Raw genomic sequence first — 25,445 nt, 5'->3', positions numbered from 1 at the left:
CACATTTTAACAGGTAAAGTTAGCACAATACTTTGATTTTATGACAGGGGAGTTTACATGCCTATAGATAAATGACAAAATATTTTAAGATACATACCTAGATAATGCATTTGTTTATGGAATGAAGTAATTCATTTTGATAATGAATTTTATGTTAATTATATTATTTTTGTAGTAAATAAATAAATCAAATAAATAACCAGCTAAGTGGTGAAAGAAGTTTAGTGTTATTATTTCTTATTTTATAAATTTTATTTATATTGTGATATCTTTTGCTGTTTGTGTGAATTGATAACTTTATTAAAAATTTTATCAAAATCACTATGGAGTTTTTTCAAGAAAAATCATCAAAAAACATCGATATCATTTATTTATATCATTAAAATTCTAGTTTTATTTCATTGTGTATATTTTGGCTCTTTGTTCGGGGTTCGATTACCGGTGAAAACTCAAAAATGAAGAAATAGGATATTTCTCAAGCCTGGGTGTTCTGGGCTGTGCCCACCATTCACCACCGTAATTGGCCCTCCTGGCATTTGTGGTGCAAAGAAATGCTCAGCTGAAATGTACCTACATGATAAATTATAGCATTCCTTCAATTACATGTGCAAGGAATATCTAAATCGCGATCACCAATAGGAAATATAATCATTTTGAAAAAAAAACAGATACACGAGGGTAAAGTCGATGGTAAATGAAATGAAATGAAATTATTAACATATAAACAAAGAATATTTTACAATACAATGATATTTGTTCATAAAATTATAAACTCTAATAAAAAAACAGAATTTTGGAAAAAAATTGATCGGAACCAGCATGAACACGATCACAATACTAGAGAAAAGAACAAAATTAGACTTCCATTTAGGAAAAAGACAAAGTCACAAAATTCAATGTTATTTAAACCAATTAAAAAGTATTACGAAATGGAAAAAAATATTTATGAAGAAAAAAACATATCAAAATTTAAAATAATGGTCAAGACATATTATGTGATAAACAATTTATAAATTAAATATATTTGCAATGTTATTATTAGAACACACATAACAATATGTATGATATGTGTGCCCTACTTTAAAATTTAAATAAAAAAAAATAAAATAAAAATATACAAAATTATATCAATAAAAAAAATATTAGGTGGTACCTAGTGTTTATCGATCACAAAAAAGCCTTTTGATTCTGTAGAAAAATGGAGAATAATAGAAGCATTAAATGACGCAAGAATCGATTCTAGATATACAAGACTGATTAAATTTATTTATTTCTATACCGCAATGGATGTAAGAATTGATGAAAATAAAAAAATGGAATAAAAAATAATCAAAAGGGGTGTTAGACAAGGCGATACCATCTCATCTGAATTATTTAGTTTAGCCCCAGAAAATATCTTTAAAACTTTAGATTGGGAACATACGGGAGTGAAAGTTGATGGTATATGTCTGAACCACCTTCGTTTTGCGACGACAGAAGAATTAAGTGACATGATGGAGGAGCTCCATGACGCCTCCAAAAAAGTGAGCCAGGAAAAGAACTTCCCCAAAACTAAAATCTGAAGTCCATCCAACAGTAATTTGAAAATAATTGAGGCTGTTGAAAAATATATATACCTGGACATGGAATCAAATTGGGGAAAGAACCAAATAGCAGGAATAGCTAGAAGAATTGGACTAGGCTGGGTGGGTAGCCTTCGGTAAACTTGATCACATCCTCAAAAACAAGGAAGTTCCGATAACCTTAAAAAGAATAGTCTTCGACACATGTATACTCCTGGTTATGAGGTATGGGTTGGAAACGATGAGATAAATATATAAATTAAAGTGCACATAGCACAGTCTAAGGGACAAAATTAGAAATCAAGAGATCAGACGCCAAGCAGAAGTCGCCGACATAGACCGTATCGCTAAATTAGAATGGCAATGGGCGGGTCATGTTGCGAGACAGGGAAACGAGAGATGGACACTCGGGAGTTCTAAAATGGAGGCCGTGGGAAAACAAAAGACCAGTAGTGACCAGTGTGCTCCCAGTCACGGGAAGAAATCGGTCGAGAAAAGCACACGATAGAAAAGCATGGAAAATATTAGAAGAGGCCATATCCAGCAGTGGAGATGGCTAAGAAAGAAGATAAAGAAAGGTTACCTATGAAATTGTCATTTTTCCAAACTGGTCAGTTTGAATGTGGCTAACTTTCTATTGCGTAGGATTTGCAAATTCAAATATTTTTTGCTTTGAAGCCATATATAAGATAAGGAATTTAAGGCTGTATATTTGTAAAAATAAAATCAATTGGATGCCCAATTTCAAAAAATGTCTAAATCAATTTTTTTAGTTCTGAGATATTTCAAGTTTAAGTGTTTATTTTGTTCCTGAAATTTTAAATGAGGGAATTTCGGAAAATTTAAAATACGTATTGTAAAGTTTTTCTTCTTCTTTATTTTAAGATAAAAAAATACAAAATCGTTACATGTTAAGTTACAAAATTATTGCTTGTAAAAAAGTGGACTTAAGCCTAAGGTCAGGACTAAGGAATTTTTTTCCAGGGAAAAAACTCTTGGACTAAGAGATTTTTAGGACTTTTTTGGGATTTTTGGATTTTTCAACATCGAAATAATGGTTTCAACATCGAAATAATAGTTTCAAAATAATTTTTCAAATACAAAATTCGATATGGGTATTTTTTATTATAAAAAATAATTAGGTACCTAAATGTATAGTTCACAAAATGCTCTACAAAACCGACAAAATTAGACTTAGGCATTTTTTAAAATTGGGCATCCAATTAGCAGAAGGACTTAAGTCATAAAAAATTGCATTATATTTTTATTTATTCAATATTATAAAATACAAAAAATTATAAACAATGTAGAAGAAACAATTGTACATAATAGTTATTTCATATTAAATTATCAGTTTTTTTTTTAAAGAATGTAAAAATTATACTAATTATTATAACATAAATGTACAAAGACATGTAATATGCAGTTCTAAACTGGGAAAATTATAAAAAAAAACAATACATGTAAGTGTTGTGTCATTTACATTATTTAAATGATGTATTTCTTATATAAGTTATAAGTTTATTTTCCAAAATTACAAAGGTTTTGGCACAAACATTAAAATAAAATCATATCATCATTACGCCGACAATATCTGTTAAAAGTATTTTAGATATCTCATTGAGGGTCATCCACAAAATAAGGTTACAAAGTCTCCTGAGGTTACTTCACCGCCTGTCTGTTTCTAAAGAGGCACAATAATCCTGCTGCAGCAACAGAAACACCAACTACAGCAATAGAGACACCAACTGCTGTACTAGTGGTATTGGGAACTACGGTATCAACTATCCCATCACTTTCATTGTGCTCAACTGGTGCATCTTCATTGTACTCATCTGGAGCACTACTGTCTCCAATATCTATACCCATAATATAATAAATTTCTTGAGGTGCAGTAATATGATAACGTTCGATGCTTCCGAGAACTAAAGTGATTTTAATACTGCAGTCCTGTAATTGAGTCTTAGTTAGTTTGTCTAATAAGTTGTATTTTTTGTACCAAAAGTACGGGATTTTCCCGTCCCCAATGTAACTTTTAAATTTATTCAACATGTGCATAAAGAGAAAACTTGGTCTTTTCCTCCAGAAGTCTAGACTCTGTCTATCTGCTTCCCACATAAATATTGTGTTGATGTAATAACTTTTAATATAATGCATATTTTTGGCATCTCTGAGTTGTTTCATCAGTCTAATGGTGCTCTTCATATTTTCGCGACCGTGCAGAACCTCCTTCTCGTGTTCGCACATAACAACTTGCCAACATTTGTGGCGAATATTGTCTTCATTGTTGATGGGTTTGGCAATAACGAACCACTCTCGAGACTTGTATTTAGAAGAATTGTCCAGCTTTACCATTGGGGGCCAATGAGGAGGTTTGAAGCAGAAGTTAGGAACGACGTCCAAGTCGAATTTCACCATTTCATCAGAAAGTTTTACCACATTTAATGTAAACGCTGGATTAGATTTCTTACAGCTTAGACGATATCTGTTACTCCCGCATATAAGTACTGGGTAATTTGAAGTAGTTTTAAGTTTATTAAATATTTTATTTATTACACTTTCCAACCACTCGCGGAATTTGTTCTGCAGTATGAAGTTTTTGTCATCCAACCATTTCTCCATAGATTTATATTTATCCCAGTTCTGTTTCTTCCTCAGATCATCTAACCCGGATGTTTTTAGTTGCACGTAAGCGTCATATGGACTTTGCAGTGTTTCCACTTTTAGCTCACTTGGCAACTGCATACACAACATCATGTCAAATTCATCGGCATTTTTTATTTTTATATTATTAACGTAACTTCCGGAATATTTAATTTCATTAAATAATGTAAAATACGGGTCTTGTTCTCTTAGTTTCTTCCTGAATTCATCAAACACTTCTCGACAAGCATTTATATGCTTACTCCTGGTTTCGGAATCAATGGATAGCTTTTTACTGACATTGTGTAAATGAGGGTCCAGAAATTTGTACTTATTTTCATTAGTTAAATCCATTTTGATAAATATATATCAATTTCTTACTTAATTTATATTATTGAAACAAATGTGTTGATTGAAACTATAATAGAACTTAATGTAAAGCCGCTTCGATAATAACAATATATACACATTAACACTATATAGGTAATAGGTATGTATAACTTCATTCTGGGTCAGTTCATGGTTTCATGTTTCACGGGCGTGCCTAAAACCTAAAGACGTCGAATTATTGCACTCATTTCAGATTTTTTGATTTAGTGCGCTTTTGCTTACCTGCAATCTGTGACCGCTCCGCGATTGCGCAGAATCGCACTCAGATATTATCACAGTATAATTTATAAATGTATTCGTTTATAGAACAAGTTATTTCACTGGATCTATAGTCCTTAAAATATAGCTTGATTAGAGCGACAGTTGTCAGCGAAAGTGACGACTGGCGACATAACTTTGTAGTAACCTCTAAAGAGTGATTTATATTGACACACGAAAAATCATTCGTATCTGGCATGATAATTTTTTTTTTTAAATACAATGCTTGACATATAATAAATCAACGTAAATGTATAAAATAAGCTTTAAAACTAAAATAAACCTAATTATTAACAACGTTCTTACAAGGTTACGTGGTTACATCATTTTGCAAAAACATTAGAGATGGGACAAATTGATCGAATAAAAAAATAATTCATTTGATGTTGTTCATGAAAAAAGTATAAATGTCTTATTTTTTTGTGAATAATTAATTGTCTTAAATATACTATAATAGGCTTGTTATTTTGTTTTTATATCAATTTTCGGAAACAGAGTGTCATGTTTGCATGAAAAACTGATAAAATCGATTTTATCGGTACATTAATCAGTGATAAGTAATTTCCCATCAAGCTATTACCTAGTTTAAGGACTACATTCTAAAAACAATCATTCTAAAGGATCGACATCATTCGTATCTGATGCTGATTCCGTTTCAGAAAATGGTATCTCAGTATTTCCCTGTATTTATCTTAAGAGTATTTAACAACACTTAAAATATAGCTTAATTAAAATGACAGTTGTCAGCAAAAGTGACGACATAACTAGAGATAAAAATAATCGACTAAATTTACTAATCGAATGATTAGTAATCGAATGAAGGAAAAAATCGAAATAATCATTCGAATGAATCATTTATTTCCGGTATACCATAAACAATAGACACAGAAATTTTTTCAAAGACAAACTCCGTTTTTCGGGAGAAATATCCATGCTTTTGGAATGTTAGGTACTTTTTTTTCCTTTACAAGAAAAAGAGCCTTCTACCAAAATGTGATAACATCGGCCAAAAACAAGTGACATAGATTTACAAATTAAAATCAAAAACAACACAAATATAAAGGAATAACAATATGAACACAAGCAAAAAACGATACCTACATTGTATGAAAACTTAGAGTTGGTTACATTCTAAAATCTTTTCAAATCATTTGAATTTTTATTTTACTTAAACTAATAATATTATATGAAAAACAGAAGTCACGTTCTAATATAGATTTTATTTCTAGAAAGCCGGGGCGTGAATAAAAAAAAGTCGTGTGTTTATTGTATGTAACCCTAATAAAAAAGCAATTCAAAAAAAATTTTTTTTTAAACAAACTAATACTGATTTTTAAACAAACAAATGGGAAAATAGAGACATGATTTGAAAATTAAAAAATACCAACCGTAGAGCAACAAATTATAAACCTACATAGGAGGTGATTTTCACAAAAATGGCGTTATATAAATTATCCAAACATTAGGTACGTCAGTTTGTTTTTTTTTTTAAACTATCGCAATACTAATAATGTAAACCATGATCCTTACTTTATGGTAGGGATTGTCTATGACTAACAGTGGTGGCGGTCGTTTTTGTTTGTCTTAGATAATAATAATTGTGTTTTTTCCTTAAAAAGTCGAAATAATTCTGTATCGGACATCGCCGCGCGTGCGATAATGCAACGTACAACGCGGCCTGTGACGCGGCGAACGAGCGCCAAACGTTAGGCACCGACACCAAGCCGAGCGGCCCTTTTGCGGGCGCCCAGGCGGAGATGGTAGCTGCACGGGGAAAATGGACGGAATGACCGCGGAGAGACGGTCGAACCCCCGGCCGCAACTGAAGCTTCCCGAGTGGCCGCTAGGGCGACGAATGGCGCTCGGACGAGAGTGTGCGGTGCCAGTGTTTTTATGTTAATATTTGAATGTCATGTTTTTCTGTTTATTTTCGGCTAGGAGTCTCGATTTGTAATCTAACTAGCTGCCCCTTAAATAAAGACGGTTAATTATGTCACTCGCAGGGGCAGAAGTTAGAATATCGAGACCCTAGCCACATATTTGTATCAGATTGCGGGGAATCAGACCCTGTCAAATCCTCTAAAACTCATGTCACCCTTATTCTCAGTATGTAGGACCTTTCCCTGTATCATTTCTACATTAAATAAGATACGGGGAAGAGGCCTACATACTCCCTTTATATGTAAAACTCATCTCGAAGGAGTTATTTTATCTTATAAGCATACGTGCAAAAACAATATCTGAAATTGTCCAGCCAATAGGAGAGCGTGCTACGGCGTAAGCCGGGAAAGTCCGACCCCTTCTCGCTCTCCCTTGCGGCTTATGTATGCTGTCTCGTACCGTGCCCGACTGCGGCACGGTACAAATTACTTGATAGAACCTCTGTATTTTTATTGAATAAAGTGTGTATAGTGTATAACCCAAACTGCGTTTTATTATATCTACGCCCTCTCCGCCTCTGATGTCGCCGCCTGCCCTTCTGAAGAAGAAAACTGAAGCCTGAAGAAAGCTATCACCCGATAGCCGGTCAAATAGCAGCTCCAAGCCACCTCCTATCTACAGTTCAACTGTATGCACGGCGAGGTGTCGTGTATAAATTCACTAATTTGGTTAAAAAAAGAGTGGTGTACATAAAATTTTATCTATTATTAAGTGTTTTCAGTAGTTTGTGTTTGTTTTCGTTCTCTGTCCCGAAACCTAATAACCAGGTAACAATTATTTTTTCCATACACGTGTAGCCAAATTTTTTTTTAGTTTTTACAACTTATTTTTTACTATTCTTTTTTTAAATTTTTTGTTATAAATGAACGATAAAGAGAAACCTCCGGATCCACCGGATGGATCTCAATCAGATTCGTCGTGCGGTACAATGGACACTGTTCCAGATCCCGCAGAATTTGTTACAATAAGGCCTAAATCAAAAAAACTCAAACTGATAAATTCGGAGAGGAAATCGAGTTCTGAGTCAGACCGCCCCCTCCCACACAAAACACCTAGCCCCCGACCCTCTGCTTCTACAAACCCAGGTACTCCAGAGGTCACAAACACTTTATCGCCTATTACCACACCTACCAAAGTCCAATCCCGCATGTACAATGGAATGGATCGTGCTCCATTTATCGTACATGTAACAAAAGTACAAGTAGACGGCGTCACCCAAACCAACTTGTACGATATTGACTTCGGTCGATTTCTTCATAGAAACAATATTCGGACTGCCTGGAACGGAATCAAGTCCGTCGGCCGTAACCGTATTTCTGTGGAGTTTAAGACGGCAAACGAAGCCAATACGTTTGTAAAATCAGAAATAGCTAAAAAAGATAATTATAACGTTTTCATTCCGACTTTCCTAGTAACTAAACAAGGTGTTACCAAAGGCATCCCTTCGCACTGGTCTGAACAGGACATTGTGGAGAATGCCGAGGTACCTCATGGATTCGGAAAAGTAATCGAGGCTCGACGACTGAATTACAGATCGAGTAATGGTGACGTAGTCGAATGGAAACCCTCCCGCACGGTGGTTTTGACCTTCGACTCAAAATCTCTACCTTCCCACATTTCCATCTTCAATGTGTCCCTCTCCGTAGAACTCTACGTATTTCCGACTATTCAGTGTTTTAAATGCTGTAAGTATGGACATACAAAGACTGTCTGTAGATCCCTTGTGCGCTGTTACAAGTGTGGCTCCTCACACAATGGGGAATCCTGCACGGTGGCGGCAGAAGATATAAAATGCCTCAATTGTTCTGGTAACCACTCTTCCACCAGCAAGCTGTGCCCTGAGCTTAAAAGGCAACAAAACATAAAACACACGATGGCTGACAGAAACATTTCATATATTGAAGCTTCTAAAATGTTCGGAAAAGTGACGATTTCCTATGCAGAAATCGTCTCTAAAACGACAAAACCGAATGTCAATGTTGTTATGCCCGCGCCCTCCGCGCCAATATCCTACAAAAAATCAGTAGAGAGGAAGTCGAGGTCAAAAAAACTACCTTCCAAACCTAATGTTCCTCATCATGACCCTTCACTTTTGTGTTTCCCGAATGGACAACTCCCATCTGGTTCTAATGGGAATGCTTTTCCTAGCACAGTCCCAACATCGAACAATACAATTATATCTACCATATTGAGTATTCTAGTATCGATCCTTCAAAACAATCCACAAATACCGTCCAACGTCGCCCATCAACTTCTAAATATAACCTCCCTACTTAACCACCACCATGGCTCCTCAGATGAGGATTCTGCAGTGGAACAGCCATAGCATTTTAAATGAAAAAGAAGACCTCTTGCATACATTGCAAGAAGAATCTATTTCAATTGCGGCCATTTCGTAGACGTGGATGGTCCCGGGATCTACTATTAGATTCCGGGGATTCCACTGTCTGCGAGATGATCGTGAGGATGGGAAGGGTGGCTCTGCCCTTCTCATCAAAAACTCCCTTCCGTTTATCCCTATTAATGTCAAGACTGATGGCTGTCCTTTCCAAGTGACAGCTGCAAAGGTTAATGACTTGACCATCCTTTCCATGTATAAAATCAATCAATCAAATCATCTCAAAATTGATACTTTTATCTTTGTTCCAAAAATTGACCCCTCAGTTCCTTATCCTTGGTGACTTTACTGCTCACCATGCCCTGTGGGGTGCTCCGACATGCGACAGGTTGGGAAGAGATATTGTTGATCTCTTGGATGATCTGAATATGTGTGTCCTTAATGATGGCTCCGCGACGCGCCTTCAGCTTCCAAATCATCGACCCAGTGCAATGGATCTCACCATCTCCAGCGCTGCAATGGCACCATCTGTGCAATGGTCAATTAAGGATGACACTATTGGTAGTGATCATTACCCTATAGTAGTCAGCCTCATATCCAGCCTTAGATATTGCCAAAGTGGCCTATCCCCTGGGGGAAGACGAAGACCGAGATACATTACAGAAAGAGTTAAATGGAGATACTTATCTGACGACATTGAACTTAAAGTGAACGAGCTGCCCACCCCGACGAAAGAGAATGTAGTGAAGTGCTATGAAGCATTGTCATCATGCATCGTCGAAGCAGCAGACAAACATGTCCCTGTAAAGGAGAAAGGCAATAGAAGTAAACCCCCCCCTGCCCCATGGTGGGATAGCGAATGTGCGGAGGCAGTTTTGAAAAGGAAAAAGCAAGCTAAAGTTTACTCCTTAAACATGAGCCTAGAAAACCTGTTGAGTTTTAAACAGGTTGAAGCTAAAACAAAACGCCTCTTAAGAGACAAGAAACGACAAGGATGGAAAAACTTCTGTTGCTCTTTATCACGAGACGTGCCTAAATCAACTGTTTGGAGCATGATACGTCGATTTAGAGGTTCTTTCACTCCACCAGTGAGACGTCCTGAGACCCTAGGGTGGGTTGAGGAGTTCGCCAACAAATTAGCCCCGCAGACCGCAAATAACTGGAATGAGTCTCCCTATTGGTACCAGTTTACAAATAGAAGCTGGTTAGATCATAGCTTCAGTTTAGATGAACTGAAGACTATTCTGACCCGGCTCACAGACTCAGCTCCAGGGATTGACGGTATACTGTATAGTTTTATCCAACATAACAGTGATCCTACCCTCTCCTACATCCTATCATTGATCAATATGATCTTTGAATCAGGAAACATCCCCCCTTCATGGAAAACCCAATCCATTATCCCTATCCTTAAACCCAACAAAGACCCAAACTTTGGGTCTTCCTACCGCCCCATAGCCCTCTCCTTCACACTGTTGAAAGTGGCGGAACATATGGTGAGACAACGCTTGGACTGGTTTGTGGAGAGCTCGAAAACTCTCTCAATTTGGATTCAGGAAAAGAAAGAGCACTATCGAAAGCGTGTCGGTTCTGACATCTGATATCAGAGCCGCTCTTACTAAGAAAGAATTTCTTATAGGTGTCTGTCTGGACATAAGTGGTGCATATGACAATGTTATTATCCATATTCTAGAAGCTAAAATGCTACGAATTGGAATCCCGCGAAAACTCACTTCCTTTTTGTTTGCTTCAATACGCGGACGACTTCTTCATGTATGCATATGGGAAGGACCCAAATAATTTAGAAAATACTCTAAATTTAGGTATGAGAAACATCAGGAATTGGTTAGTGGAACATGGCTTGGATCTATCGACTGGTAAAAGTAATGCCATAACCTTTTGTAGACAGCGAAAAATCCCAACCATAAAAATTCAACACGGAGATGAGATAGTACCTTTTACGTCCCAGATTAAGTTCCTGGGAGTAATTCTGGACACTCATCTTACATGGAACTCAAACATAAATCATATGGTAAACAAGTGTCAAGCCGGATTGAATACGTTAAGAGCAGTCTCGCGAGTATGGTAGGGGAGCCACCCTTTTAAACAGAGACTTTTTAATACTGCGTATATCCAGAGCCATCTAGATTATGCCTCGTTCCTTTTAGAACCTTGTTCAAAAAAGAATCTCCAAAGACTTGACCGGATCCAATCCCAAAGTCTGAGACTAGTCGTCGGAGCCATGAAGTCATCTCCAATTAACGCTTTACAAGTAGAAGCTTGTGACCCCCCACTCGGTATGAGAAGACGATACTTGGCGGATAGATTTCTTCTAAAATGCTCTGTCCAAAAAAACAACCTGCTCCTCAAAAAGGTACAGTTTCTCTCTGACTGCGTGACATCCTCATCTTTTTGGTTTCATAAACCACCCCCTTTACTAGTCAACAGTTTTCATTTTTACAAATCTTTCGAATCTAACATTTATCCTAAAGACCTTCTTCCCCTTTATCGTTTCCCATTTAAAACTTCTATTTATGCCCCAAGTATTGAACTCACATTCGGAGTCGAAAGCCACCTACAGCCCCGGTGTACATTCAACCGTATTCGGTCGTCAAGATGGATAGGTTGGAAAATTATCTACACTGATGGATCTCGGTCAGATTCGGCAACCCATACGGGTGCGGCTATATATTGTGAAGACAACAACTTTCAAAGATTGTACAAATTGCACAAGAATGCATCTGTATTTACCGCAGAATGTATCGCAATCCGAGAAGCTGTCAAATACGCCTTAAGCTCACAATATAGCAAGTTCCTAATCCTGTCGGATTCCTTGAGTGCCTTGCAAAAAATCAAATCCCCTCCATCCTTTTATCCCGAGGATGAGCTCTGCGTGGAAACTCGATTTCTTCTTTCTTTATCAGAGGCATCCAATAAGAGTATTGTTATGTCCTGGATCCCTAGCCATTGTGGTATTCCCGGTAACGAAAAAGTGGACGCGTTAGCAAAGGAGGCGGTCCACTCCGGGGATCCTGCCTATAGTAATTTACTACCACTAGGTGATCTCCTTGTTATGACGAAGGAGAAGCAACTTTGCACATGGCAAGAATATTGGGTAGCCTCTTCCCAAGCCAAGGGTAAACATCTTTTCCAACTGAAAACAAATGTAACAGAAAAGCCTTGGTTTTCCAAAGTGATTCTGAACAAGTTTGAGACATCCTCCATATGCAGAATGCGCATTGGGCACTGCTGCAATGGTTCTCACCTGTTCAGAATCCATGTCCGGGACTCTGCCATTTGCGAATGTCAACTAGATGAGGAAGATTTAAACCATATTTTTTTTGGATGCCCCATAAATGATTGTTATCCTGATTTCCTATCCGACCTCTCTGATATTAATATCCCATTCCCTATTCATATTCTAACTCTCCTGTCCCCACCCAATAAACGTGTATTTAAAATCCTATGTAAATATCTAGTTGTAAATGGTGTAAAGCTATAAATATGTTTTATTATTATATGTATATATTATATTAAATACTAACATACTAACTTATAAATACTATATTACTAACACATGTGTATAGTAAAAATATATATATGTAAAAAAAACACAAAAATACTCGGCACTGGCCAGAACACCCGAGTTGAGATGTGAAAAGGCCATGAAAAAACGAAGAAGAAGAAGTACTTTATGGTATTTAGAATATTTACATGGGTATAATTATAGTCTGTTGTTATCATTACTTGACATAACCTAATATTTATCTGCCAAAGAAAGGATGAAAATTAAAATATTTTTGTTTCATATTTATTGTTTAGGTCCTTAGAGTATATACTTTAGATCACGCATGTAAAACTACAATCAGCTGTTATTGTGTTGATATTTCAGATCGGATGGATTTGATATAAATTTTATTATTATTAAGTACACAAATAGGCTAGCAGCAGACCTATAAACAAACGTCACTTTATTTTATTGTTATTGTAAAATGATGCACTTTATATATTAATTATATTAATACACATTTTTATTTTATCTGTGCTGACATAACTACAAAAAACAAAAGCATTTTATTTCAACTATCACGTCCGCCAGATCCCAGCGCCTATTACGTCTAGTAATAATTCTACATTATCTCTGTATTACGTAATAACGAATTAGTTGGCAATGAAAGTAGTCGATGAAAGTAGTCGGCGTAAAGCTCGCCCATTGGTCCATTTGTAGTCGAATGAATTTAACGCACGCCTATTGGTCTATTTGTAGTTGAGTGAATTTATTAGTTTGGAAATTACTAATTCATTCTATAGTCGGCTGAGACTCGCCCATTGGTCTATTTGTAGTCGAATGAATTTAACGCACGCCTATTGGTCTATTTGTAGTCGAGTGAATTCATTAGTTTGGAAATTACTAATTCATTCGATAGTCGGCGTAAAGCTCGCCCATTGGTCTATTTGTAGTTGAGTGAATTCATTCTTCTTTTTCTTCTTCGTATTTTCATGGCCTTTTCACATCTCAACTTGGGTGTTTTGGCCAGTGCCGAGTATTTTTTTTCATATTTTTTTATATATATATACATGTGTTAGTAATAAAATACGTACAAGTTAGTATGTTAGTATTTAATATAATATATACATATAATGATAAAACATATTTACAGCTTTACACCATTTACAACTAGATATTTACATAGGATTTTAAATACACGTTTATTGGGTGGGGACAGGAGAGTTAGAATATGAATAGGGAATGGGATATTAATATCAGAGAGGTCGGATAGGAAATCAGGATAACAATCATTTATGGGGCATCCAAAAAAAATATGGTTTAAATCTTCCTCATCTAGCTGACATTCACAAATGGCAGAGTCCCGGACATGGATTCTGAACAGGTGAGAACCATTGCAGCAGTGCCCAATGCGCATTCTGCATATGGAGGATGTATCAAACTTGTTCAGAATCACTTTGGAAAACCAAGGCTTTTCTGTTACATTTAGTTTTAGTTGGAAAAGATGTTTACCCTTGGCTTAGGAGGAGGCTACTCAATATTCTGAGTGAATTCATTCGACTAAATTACTGCATTCGGGCTTTCAGTCGACTGCATTTACCCATCGAATGTAGTCGACTACTTTCATCAGTAATTTTTACTTTTGAGAATGTTCACGCCAGTTGGTGCAGAATTCTCGCGTTGAGGGTCTCGCCAATCTCAGGTGACATGCGAATGAGGAAAAAGACAAAGTTTCTTCAAAATACTATTTTCTATCCAAATTCCGCAATGTCACATAAATCACAGTTTGAAAAAGTTGAGCAACACAATCATCAAATACCCCACAAATCAGCTCGAATAAAACCACAGGGTAATCACACCCTGACACTCGTAACTCGTAACACTCGAGGATGCGTACGAGCCTCGGGGCCTCGCCTGTCACTTAGGACCCTCCGCCATCGTCTCTAGATGCTCACTAATCAATGTCACAGAAATTATAATTATTGCAATTGTTCTAAAAGATAACCGCAGTTTCTTTAAATGATGACGTGGGTAAACACATTTACCTAATACACATAACACTCAAGGATGCGTATATTCCTCGCCTGACTTTCCGTCAGCAACTCTACAAGCGCACTTGCAGACTCCAAGATGAAGACTGAAGCTTGTTATTCTCCCACAAGATTTTCAAAATAATATTTCAATTGCATTCCACAAAAAATAATACCCACATTTCAGTGTCAAACTAAATATTTTTCAAAAGACCTTTTCAAACTATTACAAGATTTCTCTTTCTTCTTCTCCTTAAATGTGTCATCCTCTGACAAAAAACAACAGACTAAACTAGGATCTTAATACTTAAGTATAGGACAAATGCCCAGTTCTTTGAAATACCGCGAAACCGTCCAATTTTGCCCTGGATGGATATTTTGCTGGATTTGGTACCAAATATACCGAAATCAAATGGAATTATGTTGTTTTAAAGGTTTATCATAGATTACACAGTTCGGGGCAAAATATCCATCCAGGGCAAAATTGGACGGTTTCGCGGTATTACATAAAAAATACAAGGTACAAAGTATTCACTGTAAAATAAATATCTCAACTTCGGTAGAAAACATTTAAAAGGGCATAAAACAATAATTCACGATATACGACACTTTTGAAAGAAATGAACATGTTGCAAAGCAGAACGATAACATCTGAAATTGCTAGTCGGTATACAAAATTAACCAATAAAGTTTTCTTTGTAAATCATTATTTTAACCCGCCAAATCTTTGGCACGAATTTGCTAGTGATTTGAATACGTTCTTTACAAAACATGTTATTTAATAAACAAAACTACTTATTGATAAATTTGGCCCGAACAGAGAATATACACAGAAAACATATTTATTAAGCTTAATTCACCAATACAGTTTGGAAAACATAAAATTTATCATGTCAAATGAAATTATTATAGTGGCCACTTTACACACTGAAGAATGGAGAATTTTCCACAATTTGTTTGTAGCCACTCAAACCAGTCATGAGCCCTATCTGTGAATGCCCAGACTCCCGTATTCCTTCTTTAAAATGTTCTCTGTCTCTGTTGTAACATGATCATCTTGATAACTGCCTGGGGGGTGAAATCGCCACCTTGTCTACAAACATTTGGGCAAAAGTATTTTTATTTATCCAAAGTGTTTTTTAAACTGAAGGCTTTTCATCGTTACTTCCCCGCCTGTCTCTGTTTCTAAAGAGGTACAATAATCCTGCTGCAGCAACAGAAACACCAACTACAGCAATAGAGACACCAACTGCTGTACTAGTGGTATTGGGAACTACGGTATCAACTATCCCATCACTTTCATTGTGCTCAACTGGTGCATCTTCATTGTACTCATCTGGAGCACTACTGTCTCCAATATCTATACCCATAATATAATAAATTTCTTGAGGTGCAGTAATATGATAACGTTCGATGCTTCCGAGAACTAAAGTGATTTTAATACTGCAGTCCTGTAATTGAGTCTTAGTTAGTTTGTCTAATAAGTTGTATTTTTTGTACCAAAAGTACGGGATTTTCCCGTCCCCAATGTAACTTTTAAATTTATTCAACATGTGCATAAAGAGAAAACTTGGTCTTTTCCTCCAGAAGTCTAGACTCTGTCTATCTGCTTCCCACATAAATATTGTGTTGATGTAATAACTTTTAATATAATGCATATTTTTGGCATCTCTGAGTTGTTTCATCAGTCTAATGGTGCTCTTCATATTTTCGCGACCGTGCAGAACTTCCTTCTCGTGTTCGCACATAACAACTCGCCAACATTTGTGGCGAATATTGTCTTCATTGTTGATGGGTTTGGCAATAACGAACCACTCTCGAGACTTGTATTTAGAAGAATTGTCCAGCTTTACCATTGGGGGCCAATGAGGAGGTTTGAAGCAGAAGTTAGGAACGATGTCCAAGTCGAATTTCACCGTTTCATCAGAAAGTTTTACCACATTTAATGTAAACGCGGGATTAGATTTCTTACAGCTTAGACGATATCTGTTACTCCCGCATGTAAGTACTGGGTAATTTGAAGTAGTCTTAAGTTTATTAAATATTTTATTTATTACACTTTCCAACCACTCGCGGAATTTGTTCTGCAGTATGAAGTTTTTGTCGTCCAACCATTTCTCCATAGATTTATATTTATCCCAGTTCTGTTTCTTCCTCAGATCATCTAACCCGGATGTTTTTAGTTGCACGTAAGCGTCATATGGACTTTGCAGTGTTTCCACTTTTAGCTCACTTGGCAACTGCATACACAACATCATGTCAAATTCATCGGCATTTTTTATTTTTATATTATTAACGTAACTTCCGGAATATTTAATTTCATTAAATAATGTAAAATACGGGTCTTGTTCTCTTAGTTTCTTCCTGAATTCATCAAACACTTCTCGACAAGCATTTATATGCTTACTCCTGGTTTCGGAATCAATGGATAGCTTTTTACTGACATTGTGTAAATGAGGGTCCAGAAATTTGTACTTATTTTCATTAGTTAAATCCATTTTGATAAATATATATCAATTTCTTACTTAATTTATATTATTGAAACAAATGTGTTGATTGAAACTATAATAGAACTTAATGTAAAGCCGCTTCGATAATAACAATATATACACATTAACACTATATGGGTAATAGGTATGTATAACTTCATTCTGGGTCAGTTCATGGTTTCATGTTTCACGGGCGTGCCTAAAACCTAAAGACGTCGAATTATTGCACTCATTTCAGATTTTTTGATTTAGTGCGCTTTTGCTTGGGTACCTGCAATCTGTGACCGCTCCGCGATTGCGCAGAATCGCACTTAGATATTATCACAGTATAATTTATAAATGTATTCGTTTATAGAACAAGTTATTTCACTGGATCTATAGTCCTTAAAATATAGCTTGATTAGAGAGACAGTTGTCAGCAAAAGTGACGACTGGCGACATAACTTTGTAGTAACCTCTAAGGAGTGATTTATATTGACACACGAAAAATCATTCGTATCTGGCACGATAATTTATTTTTTTAATACAACGCTTCACATATAATAAATCAACGTAAATGTATAAAATAAACCTAATTATTAACAACGTTCTTACAAGGTTACATGGTTACATCATTTTGCAAAAACGTTAGAGATGGGACAAATTGATCGAATAAAAAAATAATTCATTTGATGTTGTTCATGAAAAAAGTATAAATGTCTTATTTTTTTGTGAATAATTAATTGTCTTAAATATACTATAATAGGCTTGTTATTTTGTTTTTATATCAATTTTCGGAAACAGAGTGTCATGTTTGCATGAAAAACTGATAAAATCGATTTTATCGGTATGTATAGCCTGTGAGCTCGCCAATACATGACAGATGACATTAACATAACCATAGAAAAACATAGCAGTTGAGCTCTCAGAAGTAAAGCAACGTGAATGCAGCAATGCTTGAACTACATGTCAATAATATTCTAATAATAAATAATATTATTTGGCCATACGGAACTTTAAAGCACACCTTGGTTTAATTACTAATAGTATTTTATCGGTTAGGTAGGTGTATTTAAAAAAATGTTGCGTACCTGAAAAAAGCACAAATAATTATGTTTTTGTAAATGATGTCAGTAGCGACACTCAGAGAGTGGCTTTGTGACGTTTTGACATTTTTTATAAGAAATTCATGGCGTAGCCGAAATACTGTTATAAAAACGAGGATGTTTTTGTTGATTGACGTTAGCAGGCGCTACCCAGGGGCGACTTTGTGACGTGAGAAATTATTTAAAAAAAGAGATTTATGGCGTAGCCGAAATATTGTAATTAAAAAGAGGATGTTTTTGTTGATTGACGTTAGCAGGCGCTACCCAGGGGCGACTTTGTGACGTGAGAAATTATTTAAAAAAAGAGATTTATGGCGTAGCCGAAATATTGTTTTTAAAACGAGGATGTTTTTGTTGATTGACGTTAGCAGGCGCTACCCAGGGGCGACTTCATGACGTGATGAAATTATTAATTTAAATATTTTTTTTCATTTTACATAGCGTAGCCGAGATAAGAAATTGCGTGGTGTTTCGAAATTTAACCGTGTAGGTAGCCGCCTAGTTACAATATTATTTTTGTATAACTCCTGTTTTATAATGTTTATGTATTTATCGCTATAAGAATTAAACTAAAGATAGTTTTTACTTTTAATCGCTATCCGTTTTTTTAAATTATGTTTGTAACACTCAGTAATATTTATTTTTCAAGTATTCAATATTATTTTTGCATTTTAATTAATATTGTTAACATAAAGCGTATTTTTATTTATTCGAATTTACTAGACTGTTTTTATTACAAAAAATAAAAATGCATATTTCTCTATGTATTTTTCTGTTATAAACAATCTATTAAAATAATACACATCAAATTTCCATTGTCTGTTGATTTTATTTGCAATCTTCTTTTTTTTCGATGGTTAAAACTCTAGGAAATTCAAAGACAATAAAATTTTTACTGTCATATATTGGCGAGCTCACACGCTATACATAGCCCCTAAAAACAATCATTCTAAAGGATCGACATCATTCGTATCTGATGCTGATTCCGTTTCAGAAAATGGTATCTCAGTATTTCCCTGCTCCAATCTTAGAGTATTTAACAACACTTAAAATATAGCTTAATTAAAATGACAGTTGTCAGCAAAAGTGACGACATAACTAGAGATAAAAATAATCGACTAAATTTACTAATCGAATGATTAGTAATCGAATGAAGGAAAAAATCGAATTAATCATTCGAATGAATCATTTATTTCCGGTATACCATAAACAATCGACACAGAAATTTTTTCAAAGACAAACTCCGTTTTTCGGGAGAAATATCCATGCTTTGGGAATGTTAGGTACTTTTTTTTCCTTTACAAGAAAAAGAGCCTTCTACCAAAATGTGATAACATCGGCCAAAAACAAGTGACATAGATTTACAAATTAAAATCAAAAACAACACAAATATAAAGGAATAACAATATGAACACAAGCAAAAAACGATACCTACATTGTATGAAAACTTAGAGTTGGTTACAGTCTAAAATCTTTTCAAATGATTTGAATTTTTATTTTACTTAAACTAATAATATTATATGAAAAACAGAAGTCACGTTCTAATATGGATTTTATTTCTAGAAAGCCGGGGCGTGAATAAAAAAAAAGTCATGTGTTTATTGTATGTAACCCTAATAAAAAAGCAATTAAAAAAAAAAAAAATTTTTTAAACAAACTAATACTGATTTTTAAACAAACAAATGGGAAAATGGAGACATGGTTTGAAAATTAAACAATACCAACCGTAGAGCAACAAATTATAAACCTACATAGGTGATTTTCACAAAAATTGCGCTATATAAATTATCCAAACATTAGGTACGTTAGTTTGTTTTTTTTTTAACTATGGCAATAATAATAATGTAAACCATGATCCTTACTTTATGGTATTTAGAATATTTACATGGGTATAATTATAGTCTGTTGTTATCATTACTTGACATAACCTAATATTTATCTGCCAAAGAAAGGATGAAAATTAAAATATTTTTGTTTCATATTTATTGTTTAGGTCTTTAGAGTATATACTTTAGATCACGCATGTAAAACTACAATCAGCTGTTATTGTGTTGATATTTCAGATCGGATGGATTTGATATAAATTTTATTATTATTAAGTACACAAATAGGCTAGCAGCAGACCTATAAACAAACGTCACTTTATTTATTTTATTGTTATTGTAAAATGATGCACTTTATATATTAATTATATTAATACACATTTTTATTTTATCTGTGCTGACATAACTACAAAAAACAAAAGCATTTTATTTCAACTATCACGTCCGCCAGATCCCAGCGCCTATTACGTAATAACGAATTAGTTGGCAATGAAAGTAGTCGATGAAAATAGTCGGCGTAAAGCTCGCCCATTGGTCCATTTGTAGTCGAATGAATTTAACGCACGCCTATTGGTCTATTTGTAGTTGAGTGAATTCATTAGTTTGGAAATTACTAATTCATTCGATAGTCGGCGTAAAGCTCGCCCATTGGTCTATTTGTAGTTGAGTGAATTCATTTTTCTTTTTCTTCTTCGTATTTGCATGGCCTTTTTACATCTCAACTTGGGTGTTATGGCCAATGTCGAGTATTTTTTTATATATATATACACATGTGTTAGTAATATAATATGTACAAGTTAGTATGTTAGTATTTAATATAATATATACATATAATAATAAAACATATTTACAACTTTACACCATTTACAACTAGATATTTACATAAGATTTTAAATACACGTTTATTGGGTGGGGACAGGAGAGTTAGAATATGAATAGGGAATGGGATATTAATATCAGAGAGGTCGGATAAGAAATCAGGATAACAATCATTTATGGGGCATCCAAAAAAAATATGGTTTAAATCTTCCTCATCTAGCTGACATTCACAAATGGCAGAGTCCCGGACATGGATTCTGGACAGGTGAGAACCATTGCAGCAGTGCCCAATGCGCATTCTGCATATGGAGGATGTATCAAACTTGTTCAGAATCACTTTGGAAAACCAAGGCTTTTCTGTTACATTTAGTTTCAGTTGGAAAAGATGTTTACCCTTGGCTTAGGAGGAGGCTACTCAATATTCTGAGTGAATTCGTTCGACTAAATTACTGCATTCGGGCTTTCAGTCGACTGCATTTACCCATCGAATGTAGTCGACTACTTTCATCAGTAATTTTTACTTTTGAGAATGTTCACGCCAGTTGGTGCAGAATTCTCGCGTTAAGGGTCTCGCCAATCTCAGGTGACATGCGAATGAGGAAAAAGACAAAGTTTCTTCAAAATACTATTTTCTATCCTATTTTTTGTAATAAAAACAGTCTAGTAAATTCGAATAAATAAAAATACGCTTTATGTTAACAATATTAATTAAAATGCAAAAATAATATTGAATACTTGAAAAATAAATATTACTGAGTGTTACAAACATAATTTAAAAAAACGGATAGCGATTAAAAGTAAAAACTATCTTTAGTTTAATTCTTATAGCGATAAATACATAAACATTATAAAACAGGAGTTATACAAAAATAATATTGTAACTAGGCGGCTACCTACACGGTTAAATTTCGAAACACCACGCAATTTCTTATCTCGGCTACGCTATGTAAAATGAAAAAAAATATTTAAATTAATAATTTCATCACGTCATGAAGTCGCCCCTGGGTAGCGCCTGCTAACGTCAATCAACAAAAACATCCTCGTTTTAAAAACAATATTTCGGCTACGCCATAAATCTCTTTTTTTAAATAATTTCTCACGTCACAAAGTCGCCCCTGGGTAGCGCCTGCTAACGTCAATCAACAAAAACATCCTCTTTTTAATTACAATATTTCGGCTACGCCATAAATCTCTTTTTTTAAATAATTTCTCACGTCACAAAGTCGCCCCTGGGTAGCGCCTGCTAACGTCAATCAACAAAAACATCCTCGTTTTTATAACAGTATTTCGGCTACGCCATGAATTTCTTATAAAAAATGTCAAAACGTCACAAAGCCACTCTCTGAGTGTCGCTACTGACATCATTTACAAAAACATAATTATTTGTGCTTTTTTCAGGTACGCAACATTTTTTTAAATACACCTACCTAACCGATAAAATACTATTAGTAATTAAACCAAGGTGTGCTTTAAAGTTCCGTATGGCCAAATAATATTATTTATTATTAGAATATTATTGACATGTAGTTCAAGCATTGCTGCATTCACGTTGCTTTACTTCTGAGAGCTCAACTGCTATGTTTTTCTATGGTTATGTTAATGTCATCTGTCATGTATTGGCGAGCTCACAGGCTATACTTACGCCTCCAAATTCCGCAATGTCACATAAATCACAGTTTGAAAAAGTTGAGCAACACAATTATCAAATACCCCACAAATCAGCTCGAATAAAACCACAGGGGGTTATCACACCCTGACACTCGTAACACTCGAGGATGCGTACGAGCCTCAGGGCCTCGCCTGTCACTTAGGACCCTCCGCCATCGTCTCTAGATGCTCACTAATCAATGTCACAGAAATTATAATTATTGCAATTGTTCTAAAAGATAACCGCAGTTTCTTTAAATGATGACGTGGGTAAACACATTTACCTAATACACATAACACTCAAGGATGCGTATATTCCTCGCCTGCTACGGTCTGACTTTCCGTCAGCAACTCTACAAGCGCACTTGCAGACTCCAAGATGAAGACTGAAGCTTGTTATTCTCCCACAAGATTTTCAAAATAATATTTCAATTGCATTCCTCAAAAAATAATACCCACATTTCAGTGTCAAACTAAATATTTTTCAAAAGACCTTTTCAAACTATTACAAGATTTCTCTTTCTTCTTCTTCTTAAATGTGTCATCCTCTGACAAAAAACAACAAACTAAACTAGGATCTTAATACTTAAGTATAGGACAAATGCCCAGTTCTTTGAAATACCGCGAAACCGTCCAATTTTGCCCTGGATGGATATTTTGCTGGATTTGGTACCAAATTTACCGAAATCAATTGGAATTATGTTTTTTTAAAGGTTTATCATAGATTACACAGTTTGGGCAAAATATCCATCCAGGGCAAAATTGGACGGTTTCGCGGTATTACATAAAAAATACAAGGTACAAAGTATTCACTGTAAAATAAATATCTCAACTTCGGTAGAAAACATTTAAAAGGGCATAAAACAATAATTCACGATATACGACACTTTTGAAAGAAATGAACATGTTGCAAAGCAGAACGATAACATCTGAAATTGCTAGTCGGTATACAAAATTAACCAATAAAGTATTCTTTGTAAATCATTATTTTAACTTTTAACCAGCCAAATCTTTGGCACGAATTTGCTAGTGATTTGAATACGTTCTTTACAAAACATGTTATTTAATAAACGAAACTATTGATAAATTTGGCCCGAACAGAGAATATACACAGAAAACATATTTATTAAGCTTAATTCACCAATACAGTTTGGAAAACATAAAATTTATCATGTCAAATGAAATTATTATAGTGGCCACTTTACACACTGAAGAATGGAGAATTTTCCACAATTTGTTTGTAGCCACTCAAACCAGTCATGCGCCCTATCTGTGAATGCCTAGACTCCCGTATTCCTTCTTTAAAATGTTCTCTGTCTCTGTTGTAACATAATCATCTTGATAACTGCCTAGGGGGTGAAATCGCCACCTTGTCTACAAACATTTGGGCAAAAGTATTTTTATTTATCCAAAGTGTTTTTTAAACTGAAGGCTTTTCATCGTTACTTCCCCGCCTGTCTCTGTTTCTAAAGAGGTACAATAATCCTGCTGCAGCAACAGAAACACCAACTACAGCAATAGAGACACCAACCGCTGTACTAGTGGTATTGGGAACTACGGTATCAACTATCCCATCACTTTCATTGTGCTCAACTGGTGCATCTTCATTGTACTCATCTGGAGCACTACTGTCTCCAATATCTATACCCATAATATAATAAATTTCTTGAGGTGCAGTAATATGATAACGTTCGATGCTTCCGAGAACTAAAGTGATTTTAATACTGCAGTCCTGTAATTGAGTCTTAGTTAGTTTGTCTAATAAGTTGTATTTTTTGTACCAAAAGTACGGGATTTTCCCGTCCCCAATGTAACTTTTAAATTTATTCAACATGTGCATAAAGAGAAAACTTGGTCTTTTCCTCCAGAAGTCTAGACTCTGTCTATCTGCTTCCCACATAAATATTGTGTTGATGTAATAACTTTTAATATAATGCATATTTTTGGCATCTCTGAGTTGTTTCATCAGTCTAATGGTGCTCTTCATATTTTCGCGACCGTGCAGAACCTCCTTCTCGTGTTCGCACATAACAACTCGCCAACATTTGTGGCGAATATTGTCTTCATTGTTGATGGGTTTGGCAATAACGAACCACTCTCGAGACTTGTATTTAGAAGAATTGTCCAGCTTTACCATTGGGGGCCAATGAGGAGGTTTGAAGCAGAAGTTAGGAACGATGTCCAAGTCGAATTTCACCGTTTCATCAGAAAGTTTTACCACATTTAATGTAAACGCGGGATTAGATTTCTTACAGCTTAGACGATATCTGTTACTCCCGCATGTAAGTACTGGGTAATTTGAAGTAGTCTTAAGTTTATTAAATATTTTATTTATTACACTTTCCAACCACTCGCGGAATTTGTTCTGCAGTATGAAGTTTTTGTCGTCCAACCATTTCTCCATAGATTTATATTTATCCCAGTTCTGTTTCTTCCTCAGATCATCTAACCCGGATGTTTTTAGTTGCACGTAAGCGTCATATGGACTTTGCAGTGTTTCCACTTTTAGCTCACTTGGCAACTGCATACACAACATCATGTCAAATTCATCGGCATTTTTTATTTTTATATTATTAACGTAACTTCCGGAATATTTAATTTCATTAAATAATGTAAAATACGGGTCTTGTTCTCTTAGTTTCTTCCTGAATTCATCAAACACTTCTCGACAAGCATTTATATGCTTACTCCTGGTTTCGGAATCAATGGATAGCTTTTTACTGACATTGTGTAAATGAGGGTCCAGAAATTTGTACTTATTTTCGTCAGTTAAATCCATTTTGATAAACAGATCAATTTCTTACTTAATTTATATTATTGTCGCAGATCTGTTGATTTAAACTAATGTATTGAAAGGAAATGAAGGTACTAAATGTAAAGTCACATTATTAATATCAATATCCATATTTATA

At 35.1% G+C, this 25,445-nt stretch overlaps 2 protein-coding genes across 3 annotated transcripts; both read right to left on the bottom strand.

The window, feature by feature from the left end:
* Positions 1–3,026: 3,026 nt before the first annotated feature.
* LOC148284403 (cyclic GMP-AMP synthase-like receptor) lies at positions 3,027–7,456 on the bottom strand. Its single transcript, XM_088240712.1, has one exon. It carries the CDS (start codon positions 4,557–4,559, stop codon positions 3,225–3,227), a length of 1,335 nt encoding a protein of 444 aa, XP_088096838.1. The 5' UTR covers positions 4,560–7,456; the 3' UTR covers positions 3,027–3,224.
* Positions 7,457–15,228: 7,772 nt separating this feature from the next.
* On the bottom strand, positions 15,229–25,445 carry LOC148284402 (cyclic GMP-AMP synthase-like receptor). 2 transcript variants are annotated; one of them, XM_088240694.1, is made up of 2 exons: positions 22,597–25,445; positions 15,229–17,365 (listed from the first exon to the last, which is right to left on the bottom strand). In XM_088240694.1, exon 1 carries the CDS (start codon positions 25,310–25,312, stop codon positions 23,954–23,956), a length of 1,359 nt encoding a protein of 452 aa, XP_088096820.1. In that variant the 5' UTR covers positions 25,313–25,445; the 3' UTR covers positions 15,229–17,365; positions 22,597–23,953. The 2 variants fall into 2 exon arrangements, with proteins under 2 accessions (XP_088096820.1, XP_088096827.1); XM_088240701.1 differs by having other exon boundaries at positions 15,229–17,109; positions 22,602–25,445.

The sequence above is a fragment of the Micrasema longulum genome, unplaced genomic scaffold (genome assembly GCF_059751315.1).
Source record: "Micrasema longulum isolate JH-2025_06_02 unplaced genomic scaffold, ASM5975131v1 h1tg000126l, whole genome shotgun sequence".
Taxonomy (NCBI): domain Eukaryota; kingdom Metazoa; phylum Arthropoda; class Insecta; order Trichoptera; family Brachycentridae; genus Micrasema; species Micrasema longulum.
The sequence above is the reverse complement of the archived record's forward strand: the minus strand, read 5'-3'. Positions and strand labels throughout refer to the sequence as shown.